The 18043-nt window shown below is 39.8% G+C and overlaps 2 protein-coding genes across 2 annotated transcripts; both read right to left on the bottom strand.

Annotated features, from left to right (window-relative positions):
* Positions 1-53: 53 nt before the first annotated feature.
* On the bottom strand, positions 54-6824 carry LOC120733988 (heterogeneous nuclear ribonucleoprotein A/B-like). Its single transcript, XM_040032529.1, has 9 exons — positions 6695-6824; positions 5015-5205; positions 4706-4874; positions 4346-4504; positions 3712-3843; positions 3237-3342; positions 2877-3023; positions 1331-1421; positions 54-502 (listed from the first exon to the last, which is right to left on the bottom strand). The coding sequence occupies exons 2-8, from the start codon at positions 5179-5181 to the stop codon at positions 1351-1353; spliced, it is 951 nt and encodes a 316-aa protein (XP_039888463.1). The 5' UTR covers positions 5182-5205; positions 6695-6824; the 3' UTR covers positions 54-502; positions 1331-1350.
* Positions 6825-13170: 6346 nt separating this feature from the next.
* On the bottom strand, positions 13171-17323 carry LOC120733989 (maternal B9.10 protein-like). The gene is made up of 4 exons (XM_040032530.1): positions 16883-17323; positions 15209-15346; positions 13961-14234; positions 13171-13641 (listed from the first exon to the last, which is right to left on the bottom strand). Exons 1-4 carry the CDS (start codon positions 17053-17055, stop codon positions 13438-13440), a joined length of 789 nt encoding a protein of 262 aa, XP_039888464.1. The 5' UTR covers positions 17056-17323; the 3' UTR covers positions 13171-13437.
* Positions 17324-18043: the final 720 nt, after the last annotated feature.

Genomic DNA, 18043 nt, shown 5'->3' with positions numbered 1-18043 from the left:
CAAAGAGGAAAGAAAGAGGGGGGAGGGGGAAAAAAAGAATTCCATAATCAACATTATCCTTGACATTTGAACTTTAATCCTAAACCCACTCAATGTTTCATATTCCTCCCCAAAACCTGGAAGCATCAGAACAAAATTTACTGAAAACTGTATTTATTTGTCAAAAAAGCTCCTTTACAGCGCCAAGATTTTCAACCTGTAAAGCCATCAAACATGTAAAATACAACCCTTACAATACAATAGAATCAAAACAGGTACCAAAAAGTACAGTAAAAATTACACTTCCGGTGGAAATGTGGAAGGGGACGAGGAAACAAAACAAAAACACGAGGGAAAAATAAAAACTAAAACTGATAGGGTTTAAAAAACAAAAACAAAAAAAGAAAAGAAAAAAGTTACATTTCTGGTGTTTTCTGTACAAATGGTCTTCTGTCATAAAAGAGGTCGAGTCTGGCCCAGTGTGTGTCCGTCCAGCCGTCGGTCTCACTGGATCACTGGAGTCCTGAGGGGTGACACACATTAATGACACAGCTGGAACAAACAATTCAAAGTCTAATCTTTTCAAAGGGAAATTAAACTTTTAAAAAGACAGCTTTCTATGAGTATTTTAACTTGAAAACTTCAATCTGTTCTCCACTTACAGCAGCTATTAGTAGCTCAGTGCCAAGTGAAACACCTAAGTGCTCTCCATTTCACTTTCAACAGCAGAGATGCTCCTGGCAGCCAATTTACTCAAGTACAAATAGTTATGCTCGTGTTAGTTCCTGCATCTGTTTGGGTCAGAGTCTGAGGCTACAGGAGGACGTCCACATGTTCGCCAGTTTACTGTGATCAAATACTCAGCTGAGACACAGCGCCAACTGTAAATGTGTCCTCCGGGTGTTCAAATGGAGTTGCATTAAAAAGAAACCAAAAATAAAAACAAAAGAGCAACTAGTCATCAGTTATGTCTGCAGGCATCTGTGTCCAGCAGTAAAACAATCCTGAACAATGATATTTATGCTAACTGCAGTCAGTCAGCAGCAGGTGGCTGCCTAACGTCTAACATTTTGGGGACCTGTGTTCTATTATTAAAACACAATATTTAATCCAACTGCCTGGCATTTCTGGTGGCGATTGGAAAGGAATGTTTTCCCATTTGGTGAAAGCCAGGACTGACCCCACAGCTATGTTTGGGACAGTGACAGGTCAAATCAAAGGGGAACTCATGCGAACTTGAAATTACAACAGCAAGGTGTGAGTGGGGGTCTAATCAGTCTATCCACTGTTTAAACTGGAATACGTAGCACTAAGACACAGTCGCACATGTTGCGTTGTAGCAATGTCATACCTTGCACTGCCAAGTGACCATCAGTATGGCTTGTAGTTGGCCTGGTGTCCCCCCCGCCTTGGGGTTTTTCCATAGCTGGCATTGCCCTGGTCTGTGAAGGAGACGCAGTATTAAAGCAAGAGCTCAACATCTGACAGATGATGTTTGAGTGTTAAGTAAAGAGCAGGACAAGAACCCAGTTCTCCGGCTCCCCAAACTACACTCTAGATGCTTGAGAAGAAAACATGGCACTCAATGACGTCTTAAACACTAAAGATGGGTGGCAGGAACGAGGCAAACTCCAAGAGTCAAACCAGGAAACACGAGCCAGATGTGTTTTGGCAAATTTTAGGTTGTTAACCCTTTAGAGCCGGTCGGAGCGGGCACGCTCTGTTTTGCGTAACTATTTTTAAATCCCGGTAGCTCTGCAACCACGTAAGCTAGCGCAATAATTTTTTTTGCATATGAAACCGGAGGAGTTGTACTTGCATCTTATGCCATCAGCTTGTCCTCGGTCACAGTTTCCTCCCACACATAGTTTTGCAAAAACTGCATAAAAAGCACTTGCAGCAACAAAAACATAATATTCCAGAAACACGCTTTGCCGATCCGATCAGCTGTTCATAACACTTCCTACGTTGGAATAGACGTCAGCACGAACTTTTGCATGTCCGCCATTACCTGCCCGAAACCGGAAGTGACGTCATTTTCGCGGAAATGTAGTTGTTTTTTTTTTTTACCATCAGGGCCACAGGGTCTGTGCTGTTTTTAAAAGTTATCTTTGACTTTATGACTTTCTGTGTCGTTTCTGGGATGCTTAGGACTCATATTGCACTGCTGGAAAATGTTTATTTTGATGCATATGCTGCTTTTTTGCAAATTTGCAGTATAATATTCATTTTCGTTTTTCCTGCAGTGTATAAAAATTGGTGTATTTCAAAAATAAAACTATGAAGACACTCAAAATAAATTTCCTGTGGTGGGAAACTATTTTGTGCAACTTTTTTGTATTTACAGTTTTGAGGGATAAGCCTCTTAAATTTCTCTAACTAGAAATATGTTAAAAAAGCAAAAATGATTTTCAATTTTTTTGTAGTTTATTGCACTTTTTTGCAATTTATGTAATTACTATGCACTTAATGAATACATATTATTAAAATCTGGGCTATAATTGTTGTATTGATGTATAGCAACTTGAAATGCTCCCAAAAATGGCTCCACACCATGTAAAAATATAATATAAGCTCTGGCGGACTTGGTTCTATGGTAGGTCTTAAAGGGTTAATGCAGCACCAACTTTATGCATCTATAAAAATATAACTGAGGGAAAAATGAACATCTTAAACGTTATGTTAGCAAGTTTATCAGAGCAAGTGGAACAGCTCAAACAAAGGTCTAGAAGTACTGGCATGGCTACATCAAGCAGTTTACTCTTGTACTGTGGGTGTAGTGGGGGCGGGGTAAGGGGAAACAATCACAATCAGTACTGACGCGTACACCTCGGGTTTGGGCTTCGATGTGTTAACTGTTACTCCAAGTTACAACTCGTCTGCATGTTTGCACTTACTGTAATCGTATCCAGGACCATATCCGTAGTAACCAGAAGAGTAGTCATAGTTGCTGTAGTTGCCATATCCACCATAGCCATAGCCTTGGTTGCCATATCCTTGGTTCCAGTAGTTTCCATAGCCCTGGTTCCAGCCCTGGCTCTGACCTGAAACACAAAGTGCACATGAGTTTGGTCTAAACTTCAATATCATCCAACTCGAGAAGTACACGAGAAGTTCCAAATTACATATTAATACCCATTACCACTAAAACGTGCTGTCAACAGTGACCTAGCCTCTTAGCATTTACCCGATCATACAGATTCAAAACAAACAAACAAGAAAATCCAGAAAGGAAGAGGGTGATCATCTTCATTTACCTCCACGGCCCCTGCCTCCTCGGCCTCCTCCATAGCCACCTCCACGCACTGTTCCGTACTGCTGCTGCTGGTACACCTCCTTTGGCTGAGCAATTTTCAGCTCACACTAAAAGAGATATACATACTGAAAAATCCATTCTCTCCTTTATGTGGCCTTTAAAACAAAACTAACGTTAAAACCGCCTTGCAATATTTATAAAAAACATTTGCAATTAAAGAGTGACCCACTTCCCATGTGTATACAGAGAAAACTCAAAGTTGTAAATTTCAAAAACATCTCAAGCATTAACTCAGGGTTTAACTACCGACTTGGTCAAACATCAGTTTGCAACAAGTTAATCTGTAGTGGCTTAATCTTTGTCACTCTTCACCAAAACAGATCACAGGTGAGGCTGCACTGTCCACCAGGTAGCTGATTAGAAGAATTTAAGCTGAATTCCAGCTGTACATCAGCACTTCTGGAATAACTGCTTACCCGGCCACCCTGGATGTTGTGGTATTTCTTCTCCAGACACTTCTTTACGCTGGTTTCCTCTTTGTATGTGATGAAGATGAATCCCCTCCTTTTCTTTGATTTGGGGTCAATTGGGAGCTCAATGGTTTCGATCTGAAAAAAAAAGATGATCGGAGAAAAGATTTTGATCAGAAACAACAAATACGGTGCATGTAGTATGGCAGTCTCAGGAGTAAATTATCTCTGCTTTAAAAATGTCGGCCACATCATTTAGTCAAACTTCAAACACACAAACAAGTGCCAGAATATCTCAGTTATTATTTATCCTTAACAGGACTGACTTCCTCAAATTAATCTACAACTTTGTTGTTTACTGGCCAGTGGTGATGTACATATGGTTAATTTATGGCTTAGACCAGTTTAGCTGGTAAGAACAGGATTAAAACTGTAAATAATGTGTTGAATTGCATGAGTGTACAAAGTTGGGCAAGTCAGTGGCTCTCAAACATATCCACAGGAGATTAAAATAATACTGCCATCTACCCAAGTTTAACTCTGGAAACACTTAACCGAGAAGACTCAACATACAAGAGAGATGTAGTGGTTGCTGCATTCTAACCGCAGATATTTAAAATACATTTTATTTGAAACCAACCTCTCCAAAGGCGCCGAAGTATTCCCTGATGGTTTCCTCAGTTGCTTCTGGGTTCAAACCCCCAACAAAGATCTTCTTGACGGGATCCTTCTTCATAGCCATCGCCCTCTTAGGGTCGATATTGCGTCCATCCAGTCTGTGTTCCTTCTGCTCGAGTACCTGTGGATACAGATATATTACCATTAACAGACAATAACAGCACAGAGATTAGAGTCATCAACACAGAGATGACTAATAATGCAGACAAGGCAGTGTGGCTGATTAGCATATGATTCATTTATATTACTAAGAGCCGTTCTCCCATAAAAGCTTCTGGAGCCCGTTCGGGATGAAATTATGCTCAGTTACGAGGGGGGTCACCTTATCCACGCTGGCAGAGTCTTTGAAGAGAACGAAACCAAAGCCTCGGGATCGGCCAGTGTTTGAGTCCATCTTGATGGTGCAGTCTGACACCTCACCGAACTTACTGAAGTAATCCTTCAGGTCCTTTTTACTCGTATCCCAGCTGAGGCCGCCCACGAACATTTTCCTGTAAAATTACATGTAGACATTGCTAACATTTCTCCATTTACAAGGTTTCACAGTTTATTTTCCCCAAGGCTCATCATGCCATCACGAGATCCTCGCACACATCACATGTGGCCAACCACAGTCCAACCAGACACTCACCCAGCATCCTCCTCTCCTTTGCTAGCGTCGATCTTTCCGCCATCTGTGTTGTTGTCCTGCTCCTCGTCCCCGGCCATCTGCTCCAGCTCAGCTCCATTCTGCTCCTCCTCTCCCTCGTTGCCGTTCTGCTCTGATGTCTCCATGAGCAGGTTGTCAGCGTCTGCCATTCTGACGGTGGGATCTTCAAATGACTGAGATGGGACAAGACAAAGTTTGAGAGGTTGGAGAAGTAGGTAGCAGACTACATTAAACCAACATTTATCAATTCACGCACAACACTAACTGGAAGCGGTATTGTTTTCTTTACGTTTTTGATGCTTTATAAATACTCTTCAACAAGGACAAGAAACCTTTTGTTCATATCACTACCTGATCCCATCTTTGCTCTCACTTGCTAATTTGTTCAAATAAGACTGATTAAAATTCAGCCACACTTATGCTGACTTTAAGTCGCTCTCACATTGGTTTTAAACTCACTCATACTTAAATGTACATTACATACTCTGCAACAGGCAGAACTTCTAAAATGCTGTTGATTTATTTACCAAAAGGATCCTCTATGATCTATTAACTGCAAAGTTTAACCAAAACAAAAAACGAGGCAGCACTTCCCATCTGAAAATACTGACGTTTAAACTACAGAATGGCTTTTATTAGCGTATAATAAATGTATGGTTTTAGTCCTATATTATTAGTTGATCTTCTGTGATCAACTAATCGTGTGTAGTATTTTAAACATTTGTTACTTTACATCTTAATTTCTAGTAATTTTTAGGATACTACATTTTAAAATGTATAGTTTTAAAGGTCCTTTGTTAAAATAGTTAAACATAACCAATAGCATCATAACAAAACAACAGAATAGGCACATGGCTTTAAAGACACCCGGGATAAAAACTAATTAACTCTAAACAGATACACACAAAGAGTGTACTCATTTAAATTCAAGTAGCAATAGAAACTATTTTTTCCCCAGAGTTTGGAAATTACTGTATAAGGAGAGCCGAAACACGGCCTAAAGATATTTCTATTCGTCCGTATTTTCAGAGAATATTGAGCATAAATCGGAATGCTAATAAAGAGCCGCATACATAATGCTAACTGAATGCTAATTTTAAGTTAAAGCGTTAGTCCGATCATTGCAATGGCGCCATATATCGGCAGGTTATTTATTATTTACACACCACCGACCATCATCAGTAATAAGACAGTTACACGCAGTTGTGCGTGCACCAGTGACCCCACAGCCGCGGTTGAAAGGAAAGAAAGAGCGTGAGTCTTCCATGTTGTCCAAACGTTTAAGCGGACCGCGCTTTGCTCCGTTACCGCTCGGGGCAGACAGCAGGCCGGGCTATCAGATGGGCAACCAACCAAACACAAAAACCGTTTAGATTATATAAAGTGCACTTAAAAACTGCCATTATGCACAACGGATGAGAATCATCAGGAGAACAAGAGACTCATAGCGTGCAAAAGCCGCGCTAACGCACATTAGCACGCTGCAGCTAACGAACTAGCCATGCTTACAGGCTAACAAGAAAACACCGCACACGAACAAAATGGTCGCCGCAGAAGAATCACGATGGAAATAAGCACGATATAAACCGGAACTCCTACGGTTACTATTTACTACTCTTATATTTGCTATTACCCAAAATAACAATAAAAACGTGTTCTTACTTTGACTGAAAATACCGGGGACGCCGAGTGGCTGTTCAAAATGGACACGCTCCAAATTCGCCGCTAACTCGTGGCAACATATATATGACCGGATGTGACCAAGAAACAACCACGTCGTAATATCGACATGCGTGATTGGACGAAAGCGACCCTTTTGAAGTTAAAGGCGTTGGATCATTGGTTGACTGTTCGCCCGCTGTGACAAAAGCCACATTCAGTAGCCAAACGTCCTTCCTGCTTCCTGTGTTCTGCTTTCTTTTTAGAGTGGCGTCTCAAAAGAAACGTTTTAAACATGCTAGGCTTAAAAGCGTGAATAATACTAATGTGTGTTTCCGTATCTTCATTTTAGTCGGCTACAAATAGCTTCAAAAGTGAAACCGATGTTTGTACTGTAGCTTCGCTACATTGTTACGATCCTCTGCGACATCAGGGATTAAAGAAGACATTTTGTACTGTTCATATTTGTCACACTAACATGTTTCAGATCATCAAGAATATTTTAATATTAGACAAAGATAACCTACGAAAAAATAAAAATACAGTTTTTAAATGGCGATTTTATTTATTAATGGGAAAAATGCCCCTATGAGAATTAGTAATCGCCCCCTAAACCTAATAACTGGTTGTACAACCCATGGTAGCGAGAACTAATAAGTCTTTCACATTGCTGTGGAGGTTTTTTTGCCAATTATTATTTGTAGAATTAATAATAATAATACATTTTATTTGAAAGCGCCTTTCAAAAACACTCAAGGTCACTGTACACCATAGGTGTCAAACTCTGGCCCGTGGGCCAAATTTGGCCCGCAACCTAATTACATTTGGCCCGCGAAGCCATACCAAAATACTATTAGAGCTGGCCTACTGGTATTATACAGCTAATATATATATTGTTTAGTATTAAGCTTTGCATGTTCCATATTCAGTTTTTCAGCAAAACGTGTTTGAGTCCATAAGAAAAGATTCATTCTTATATCTGGAGGAATAAATATATTTCAATAAATATTAACGTTAGCCCTGTTCCAGTTTTGAATTTTGGCCCACTGTGTATTTGAGTTTGACACCCCTGCTGTACACAGTAGAATAAAAGCAAGCAGTTTACAGCAGCGGTCCCCAACCCCCGGGCCTTGGACCGGTACCGGTCCGTGAGTCGTTTGGTACCGGGCCGCGAGAGTTGAGGCTCAGGTGTGAAATGTATAGTTTTCAGGGTTTTTATCGGTTTTCAGCGTTATTTTGTTACCGTTTTTATCGTTTACTCGGTTTTCCTGGGTCTTTTCACGTGTGTTATGAATAAATTTTCTTTTTTTCGGTACCGGTACTAGTTTTATTTTGTTGTATTTATCCGCGACACCTTAAAGGCCGGTCCGTGAAAATATTGTCGGGCATAAACCGGTCCGTGGCGCAAAAACTGAAAACATTCCTGACTTGCATTGCAATTGCACACACCTGCTGCTATATATATATTTTTAGTATTCTTGTAGCACTATTTATATTATTATATTACTATTTATTATCTATTGTTAGGGCTGTTTTTGTTTTTGTTGTGCATCTGCACCTTATTGTTGTCAATGCCTACGCATTTTTTTGGGACAGTGTGAAACGTAATTTCAATTCCTTTGTATGGCAAGTACATTTTGAAGAAATTGACAAATAAAAGTATTCTATTCTATTCTATTCTATTCTAAAAAAGGTTGGAGACCGCTGGTTTACAGAATTGTTTTAATGTAGTCAGATTGGAGGGTTTTTGAACCTGAATGTCCTGTTTACGGTCATGCCAAAGCACCTGAATCTGGTTTAAGTCTGAACTTTGACTACACACTCTTTGTCTTCTTCTTCTTCTTCTCCTTCTTTTTTAGCCTTTTAGAGGTGGACTTGCTGGTGTGTTTTGGATCATTGTCCAAAAACACACCAGGGCATGAACTGATGGTTTGACATTCTCTGTCAGGTTTTTCAGAATCAGAATCATCTGTCTTTGGCCAAGTTTGTGCACACACACACACACACACACACACACACACACACACACACACACACACACACACACACACACACACACACACACACACACACACACACACACACACACACACACACACATATACACACACACACACACACACACACACACATACACACTATAGGTTTTTTATGGCAAGTCTTCCAGGTGCTGAAGCAGCAAAGTGACCCTAAACAATCACACTACCACCACGATGTTTGATTATTGGTATGATATTCTTTTTCTGAAATCTGTTCATTTTACACCAGATGTAACAGGTCTTAAACCTTCCAAAAAGTTCATCTTCTGTCTCCTCAATCCACAGAATGTTTTCCCAAACGTTTTGGGGATCATCAAGATGTTTTTGGCAAATGTGAGACGAGCCTTTGTGTTCTTTTGCAGTGGTTTCGTCTTGGAACTCTGCCATGGATAGCATTTTTGGCCCCCAGTCTCTTTCTTATTGGTGAATGACGACCTGGCCTTAACTGGGGGAAGTGAGGCCTTCAGTTCTTTAGAGGTTATTCTGGGTTCTTTTGTGACCTCCTCGATGACTCGTTGATGCTCTCTTGCAATAATTTTGGTGGACTGTCCGTCCACTTCCTGGGAAGGTTTTTTCATTTGTGGATCATGGCTGTTACTTATTGATGTGTTACACTAATGCAAATTTTAGCATTGATCCATATACAAATATAGGACTAATATTGCTGATGCCAATACTTTTACCCTATAAAGGCAGCATATGTAGAGGAGAGCAGTGTGTCATGATTTATGAGATGAATCATCATTAATTAGACACATATGTGAGAATGCTGTTTGTAGATTACAGCTCAGCATTCAATACCATCGTTCCCTCGAAGCTGGACAGGAAACTGCAGGATCTAGGACTGAGCAGCTCCCTCTGCAGCTGGATCCTTAACTTCCTGTCTGACAGACGCCAAGTGGTCAGACTGGGCAGCATCACCTCATCCCCCATCACACTGAACACTGGTGCTCCACAGGGGTGTGTACTGAGCCCTCTCCTGTACTCACTCTACACCTATGACTGCACAACTCCAACATCATTGTGAAGTTTGCGGACGACACTACAGTGGTGGGTCTTATCACCAACGGTGATGAGACGGCTTACAGGGAGGAGATCAGCGCACTGACCCACTGGCGCCTCCGGGAACGGTGCCCAATCGAGGAGGGCAGGGATAGCTCAGTAGGTAGAGTGGTTGGGGGTTGGGTCAAATGCAGAGAAAAACAAATAATTTCCCCACGGGGATCAATAAAGTATACACTATTATTATATATACACACACGTAGAAAAACATATTTAGTATACACATTCAGTAATGCATACACTCTTATATTGTACATATATTTATTCATATAACTCTCAGATTTAGCCATTCTTATATTTTGCTTGTTCTTATGGTATTGTATTTTTGCACACCTCTGTTGCTTGTGAAGCTGGCACACAAGAATTTCACTCGCATGTCCTGTACCAGTGTACCTGCACATGTGATGTGACAATAAAAGTGATTTGATTTGATTTAATTAGCAAATTCTGAACAAATTTTAATGACTACTGTATCACTGTGAATTTCCCCCACAATAATTCATTAATACAACAAAACACACTTTTCAGCATTTGACACATCCCACACAAAAAAGCTCACATACAGAGAAAAATAATAGTGAACAGGACTCAGGTCAACTTATTCTTGCAGAACCTCCACAACAGCCCCAGGTTCTCATGCAACACCACCCCTGTGTTAAAGAAAATCTTTCCATTCAGGAGTTGTAATCTGTAGGAAATTGAGGGAAAGTAGGTTTAAACTATAGTTACAGGCCAGAGAGTGATTCTTCATTTACACCAGAGCCAAATAATGTGGGATAGAAACAAATGTACTTAAAACACAAGAGTGCTGGGGATTTGTAAATAGGGCAAAACGTGCCAGTCCTGGTGGTCAGGGCGACTGTTTACTGCTTTACCGGGCAAGTTGAGGCACGTACAACATGGACACACACACACACACTCATACACACACACAGTAAAGGGTATCTGTGGAGACAGTTGTGTTTCAGCAGTGGTCACTTGTAAACAGAACGAGAACTGCAGCAACGACAGGTAAGAACGCAGCACATTTTAAACATGACTAAATTCTTTCTTTTTCTACTTTTTTTCAATAAAAATATTTTCCAAGTTTACTTAATCCATCCAGTTGTGTCAAAGTAATGATTATGCACTATACTAAATGTGTAACATGACTGACATGCCAGTTGAAGAGTTTGTTTTGGAAATGGAGGATGGAAAGGCCATCAGGCTCAAACCTCAACCCTTTTTGGATCTTCACCCAGCAATAATAATCTAATTAGAGCTTTATGTCCCTGTCTTCCTTTTCCCTGCAATGTGGATTTTCCAGATTTGTAGATGTGGATAAATAAAAAAGTTAAAAATCCTTAACTGGAGTGGGTATTGTTATTTAATTTTAACTAAAATTACGTATTAGACTTTGTCTTTACATCAAATATTAACTTTTTAAGAAGTCATTGCTTTTATAGAAACAGATTAAAACATGACACAACCTGTTTCTTGCACATACGCACACACAAAAAGTATGGTTGTGGTGCTAAGGCCCATACGTTGTTACCAAAGACCAAGTATAAGAGTGAGAAAAGTTGTCTTAGACAGTGTGACTGCTTTTGTTGTTCTAGTAATGATCTCTTACTGCATGTGACTCATTCAAACTTTTTCCACGGCAAAAATGCATTAGAAGGCATAGACGTGGCTTTGCAAAGTGGTGACTTCACTCTTTTACAGAAGTATAGGACTAGTTTATTGAGCTCCCTCCTGGAGTGTCTGAAGGTTGCCTGGTAACTGCTCAGAGCTAATCACATGAAAAAAAGGCTTTTTGCACTTCTGCTTGTCGGGATTTATAAAGCGCGTATGGAGTAAGTGGTGGATTTTGGATGTTTTGATAAACAGATCTGGCACCTTCTGGTCGGAACAGGGTTACAGATTCCCTGTTTTTCCAGTCTGAGTAATCTGCTCCCTGTACCCTTACATTTGCTAAACATGAAAATGGCATTTGCTAATGCTTCAAGCTATTTTTGACACACACTATTATATTGTAAAACTGTGTTGTAATTTGCATGTACTCATTTGCCCTAAACAACATACTTAAGCTACTTCTGGCTGCTCCTTTGCCCAAAGGTTCGCTACAGTGGGGAGCTCTGCAAGTTTGATTCAAATAGTTTTATGCCAGATACGCTTCATAATGAATAATGAAGACATTTTTGTCTTTGGCCGGAATTGAACCAGCAACGGTTCAATTGTAAAACATGTTAACCACCAGAACAACTTCCAGATAAACATAATCTGCTTTCTGGGATAACCACTGCACACCATTGGAGGATTAAAGAAAAAAAATCCTGTCAGAGGGAGCATTGGTTATTATAAGAGCTTGAAAAAAAAGGTGGCAGCTGGACTGCTTGAGATTGTGAAGACATTTCACTTTGTATCCAAAACACTTGTTCTAAAAATAAAAGGCAGACAGTCCCAGGTATTGGCAGCTTGTTGACCTGCTATTCATCATGCGAGTCATCACGAGCCAAGGTCTGGGGGGAAAAAAACAAAACAAAAACGAGTCATTACCGTCACTGGGGGTTAAAGGTGAAACCACTGTGAGACTTTGCCCCATCCCACGATGTGCTTTATTGAGGTTACCTGAAGCAAGGTGTGAGTGGGTTTTTTTTTTTGGTTTTTTTTATAGAAGTGGGAAAATCACATGTGGTTCCATTTAACTGACTGAACTAAATTAAATACAAAGTTACAAAATATAACAAATTATAAAAATCTCATAATATTACACAGATTATATATGATTGACATTGGATTCGTAACTATATAACTATTTTCACTGTAGAGGATGTGCAAATGTTAAGGTTGTGCATCTATTGCACGCTCTGCTTAGTTGGATGGGTTGCAGAGAGAGATGGCCGAATTCAGGAATGATTTCCTGTGCCGTTCAGTGATGCAGATGGGCAATCTCGTAAGGTATATGCAAGAAAAGGGTCTCCTGCACTTCTGCTAAAAATATTGCAGGTGTGACACCAGGACCAGACACTGCACAAGGGCCTTCAATGAAGAGTAAAAATGAAACTGACAAAAGGCAAGCTAAAGGGGACAAAAATATACATTTTATTACAACTCAAGAATTTACTGCAAGATTACAAGTTTCTGATGGTCAGTGTGATTGGGGTGGCTGTATAGGCAGTGTCGTTAGCTGATTGTTCTTACACGCTAATCACTAACTACACTACCAGTACAACCACCACACACACCAGCGCAGCTGTATTTCCTTCCAGACTGACCTGCTTTACAGGTAAATATAGATTCAGTGTTTTTCAAAGAACTTTTGGATGTTTTTATCTAAAAGTCCTAAATGTTAGGTTAACTAAAACTGTTTAAGAGAGGGAGAAAAAAAACCCAAAACAAGACATGTTATGGCCAGTAGAGCTGGCATGAATCTATTTATTTCTTTTCAATGACAGGTCAATGTTACTTTATTCACACTTTAATTTAAAAAAGACAATTAGAGTGAAGAATTATTTAAAATATCAATTTTCACATCTTAAAAACATACTTAAACAGCATTACTTTAAATCAGGTACAAATAAGCTTATCCTTTAAAAGATGTACAAAGTGTGTGGCCTAAATCCAACATCAGCAGGAACCAGATTCTGGTTTGTAGCTTTAAGGCTAGGATCGCGATTTGCTGACCCAGTGGTACTTGTCAACACGAGGCCCAGTGAAGGTGAACGTGGCTCGATAGGATCTGAAGCCTTTCTGGCTTGAGAAGTGGGCTCCAGCAGGAGCGCCATGAGGTGGGAATATGTCTCCTGGAAAGCCTTTCCGCTTCTCCCTCAGCCAGTTCTGAGGGGCACCTGGAGAGAACTCGCTGAACTGAAGACAGGTACAACAAAGTCATTTAGAAAACCTGAGATCTCTTAGAGAAGTTACTAAAAATACTTTGCAAAGCTCTAGCTTTAAAAATTTTATTCAGCAGAATTACATTTTTAGCCAAAAAAATAAAAAATAAAAAGACTCTGCTCCTGAAGATGGTCAATCAACTTGCACTTTCAGGAAGCCTATTTTTCCAAGTCTCATGTTAATGAGCTTACAGAGAATAAATATGTTAAGATATAAAATGCTACCATCATCATCGTTATAAAACAAGCTTGGGAGGCTTTAAATTATCCTGCATTTCATATATTGAACTCACCCTGTAAACACTGTTGGGGTTGCTAACAGTCGGAATGGTTTTGGGTTCACTGTTCATGGGTGGGATTTGAGGGCAGAGGGTTGAAAGGCTGCTGGTACTCGCGCTCATGCTGTTGTCTCCACCGCCGTCTTCATCCTCGTCTGATGAGCTTCCTGATGGGACCTCGAGACTCGCCCGTTCCACAGCTTCATGGATGCGGCGGGACAATTCCCCATCACCACGCCGACAGTTGTCCACCACTGAGACGCAGAATGGACTGCTGTGTTCACCATACCTGCGGGGATTCAAAAGAAAATTAGAGAAACTGACGGCAAATTCAGGTTTCACGATTTCTTTGTACATGTACAATGACAATAAAGGGCTTTTCCATTATGAGGCCAGAAGTTCCACCTTAACACTGCTCTAAACATTCGTTCCCCCACCACTCCTTGTTCTAATGTTCTAGAAACCTGCCAGAGCTGTGACAACATCAACCCGACTCTTGTGATTCAAATGTCTTTAGTTTAGTGGCAGGAAATCAGGACAAAAGCTCCAGCAAGGAAGCCAAATCAGCCCTTTTCAGTCACAATCCATTCCTTCCCTTAGCAGCAATGATAAAGTACACAACTATGAATATATTAGTACATGCCCATGACAAACATAATTACAAGTAATCAGATGCTTATTTGTAAAAATGAAATTACAACTATAGGTGTGGTAGATGCACAAGGTAAAATAGTGAACAAAAAACAGGTCATTTTATCTTCGTGCTAAATGGTTGTCAGCCAATGCAATGGTATATTGATATAGATAAGAACCTTCAGTTTGGCTGTTAATCCCTGGTGGTCTAGGAGAAGTTGAGATAAAGATTTTGTGTATTATAGAAAGACACTCGTTTTATTGATTCAACATTAGGTTTGTAACTCGCTGAACCACTTGTTAGCTCTAACTTTGGCATAAAGACACTGCTAACTAATCATATCACCACCTGTTTGAGCCATAAAAAAAAAAAAGTTGATTAGACCAATTTATTTGCACTTTTCCTCAAGTCTTGTCACTGTGTGGATGATCAATAATTAGATTATAATTAAGCATTTACTTCAAACTCTGCTTTTAAACTCTGACATTAAAATAAATGGTTATTCATGTCTTAACGATATCACCATCTGGTTAGTAAGTTAGATGTGAAACCAAAAAGGACTGAGGACTTTGAAACAATGTAACCTGCAGCGTCGCACAAATGCAAGGTGACTAATGATTAAAGCAAACCTGCAGGACACCTCTCCAGGGTCGACCCACACTGTCAGCTCCTGGGGCAGGCCCAGGTCCTCGTACCTCACCCCGCTCCGCTCGCAGGCCTGCTCCAGCACTGGGTCCTGCAGCCGAACACTGTTCATACGCAGACACCTGAAAAACACCGGGCAGCTCAAAGTATTTTTTTATAGTGTTGCAATTTCACATGGTCACCAAGATATCAAGTCCAGTAAAAATCCAATTAAAATATAGATGGAAGAGTAGTAGTTGGTGCCAGTTAAAGGTGGTTTAAAGCCAGACAATTAGGAATAGCATCAGCACATTAGTTCTTTAAATGGTACAAAAACAAACTGAAGATCTTTCATGAATCCTAAAATTGTACGATTTCTTTATGTCACGAATCAAATGAGAAAATACAGAATATTGAATTATAGAGTCGCCTGTAGTGTGCAATGCAAGCCCCATTTATTTTAATTAGAGCACAAAAAGAGGGGGTGGGGGGTATTTCCCACCACAACACCTAATATTACAGGGTCTAGCACCACTCAAAGTGAGCAGTGGAACGCAACTTTGTGCATTTACTCCAGTACTTTACTTAAGCACAGCTGCAATGCAAATGTATTTCTATTGTGCTGGTTTCTACTCCCTGCACCACCGTAAGGACTCTTGTACTTTGAGCTGCAAGTCTTCAGACCTCTCCTTTGGTTGCTCAGATAAAGTGAGCAGATTCTAAGTCAAGCATTTTTCTGAGCAGCTGAGCAAAGCTTAAAATTAACCCGCCAACATTTAGATGGATACCCATTATATTCCTGTGAATAAACCTAAGAGCTGCAGTCCTGCTTCTTACTGAGGCCAGTAGAGTGGAGCATTACAACACATTTCCATTTTTAAGTGTTTTTCCAGGTGTTTTGATCATTTACAAGGTTAAATAACTCAAGTATAACAGTTGGTATTAAGTAAAGAATCAATACTTTCAATTACAAAGTGGGTTCATAATATTTGTTGCATTTCTAAAGGCAGCAAGAGTTTCATAACCTTACAATTTTAAAGATTTGGATACTTTATAGCCGAGTACATTTAATACAATCAGCAGCTGCAACATTAAAGTGACATTCATTAAAAATAAAATCAGTAATTGTATCGAAATATACAAAATAACATAAAGTTACTAAATCAAGCATATTCATTAATTTTGACTGAGAAACATTTACCATTATTTCAGCAGCGAGACCTTTACTTAAGAATAGATACTTTACAAAACAGCTGTTCACTACAAAAAGGTTCTCAGGCTCCGACTCAGCCACTTCAATTCATTTTTATCTATACAGCACCAAATCACAACAACAGTCACCTGAAGGCAGTTTATGTTCAAAGTTAAAATGTCTGCAATAACACTCTGGATGCAGTACATGTACATAAATCATTTTATTTTTAACCATTCATTTCTGATCAAATAATCTGATTTCCTGTGGGTCCCCGACCAACTCGTCTTATAGTAAATCCATACAACTTAAAAGGAGAGTGCCAAATGGATACACATTCAAGCTTTGAAACAAAAAGTTTTTCCTCTTAAATTTAATTGAGTTTTAATTTTTAAAATTATGTTTGGTTAACTTTTTATTTTTAAGAGGAAGCAGGACCTTCAGCCATTTTGAAACAATCAAAAGCATTTGCTTTTGGATTACTGACCTGTAGGCCTGACCCCTGGCGGGTGCACTTGGGTGCCAGTGGTTCTTGTAGTTCTCAAACAGAAGGGAGGTGAGGGAAGCAGCAAAGCGCTCTCTGCTGTCATTGTCCAGACATCCGTATCTCTTCACCAGCCGAGCCAAAAAGAACACAGCGGCAGCAATTTCCTCCTTCATGGCGACACACTTACCGAGCACAGCAAACTGAAACCGTATTTTTAAAAAAATATCTCTTCAGATAAAACGCATGTAGGGATCCTAGTACCACAGAAAATAAAAACGTCCAGAGCAAAGTGGAAACCAAACAATTCAAGCAAACATATTTGCTGCTGAAGCTCAACAGAGAACTCAGCTTGGATTGTAAGGCAGCTTCATCAAAGACACCAAAACACAAATATAGCCACATGCATCTAAATGTGCAAACGCAGCAGCACCCTTCTCAGCAGTGAAACCTCACTCAAATCAAATTCTAAAAGAGTTTTTAATAAAACCACCGTTCAGCTGTGCGACCAGCTGCCACAGCTGATGCTGATTTACTTAATGACTCCTCTCAGGGTTAAAATGTAAACAATGCCCTCTCTGCACTTCTTCAATGTTAAAATGCCCCAAATTCAATGAAATGTGTGAACAGTTCTGTGCAGCAGGAACAGACGTCTACATTAAATCTGTCCATAAAGCCCAAGCAGAGAGAATATTTACATTTCTCAGCTCATCAGCACATAAGAAGAGAGGCATTTCTGATGATGGTGCAAGACTGAAAAAGTTGTTTTTACAACTTATATTTATTTTGTTGAGTCAGTTTCATTTAAAATCACTTTCACTTATTTATGGTGGTACTGTTGTGCAAGACGGTTCTGGGGCCGTTCTCTGTGGAGCTTGGATGTTCTATACCTGCACGTGTTCTCCGTGGTTCCTCCCACAGTCCAGAGACATACATGTTTCTAGAGTGATTCTAGAAATATGCATGATGGACTAGCAGCCCATCATAATCCTAGCAAGATATTTACCTCTGGAGTTGTTAGTCAGTGATTACATCGAGCCTATTTTGTATTTTAAATGTGACTCTAATCATGCTTGTAATTGATTATTTACTTTTATACAATAAATATGTAGCTTGCAAGGAAAAAGAACAATACATATATTTTTGTTATTCATTTGTTTGGCG

This window comes from Simochromis diagramma, unplaced genomic scaffold (assembly GCF_900408965.1).
Source record: "Simochromis diagramma unplaced genomic scaffold, fSimDia1.1 OVJJ01000216.1, whole genome shotgun sequence".
NCBI classification, from domain to species: domain Eukaryota; kingdom Metazoa; phylum Chordata; class Actinopteri; order Cichliformes; family Cichlidae; genus Simochromis; species Simochromis diagramma.
The sequence above is the reverse complement of the archived record's forward strand: the minus strand, read 5'-3'. Positions and strand labels throughout refer to the sequence as shown.

Coding starts and splice junctions, on each gene's coding strand:
- LOC120733988 (XM_040032529.1), bottom strand. CDS start 5,181: ATGGCAGACGCTGACAACCTGCTCATGGAGACATCAGAGCAGAACGGC. Junction 3,844..4,345: donor ACTTCGGCGCCTTTGGAGAG/GTTGGTTTCAAA, acceptor TTTTTTTTTCAG/ATCGAAACCATTGAGCTCCC. Junction 1,422..2,876: donor TGGTCCTGGATACGATTACA/GTAAGTGCAAAC, acceptor TCTCCTTCACAG/ACCAGGGCAATGCCAGCTAT.
- LOC120733989 (XM_040032530.1), bottom strand. CDS start 17,055: ATGAAGGAGGAAATTGCTGCCGCTGTGTTCTTTTTGGCTCGGCTGGTG. Junction 15,347..16,882: donor GCCAGGGGTCAGGCCTACAG/GTCAGTAATCCA, acceptor GGTGTTTTTCAG/GTGTCTGCGTATGAACAGTG. Junction 14,235..15,208: donor CCTGGAGAGGTGTCCTGCAG/GTTTGCTTTAAT, acceptor GAATCCCCGCAG/GTATGGTGAACACAGCAGTC.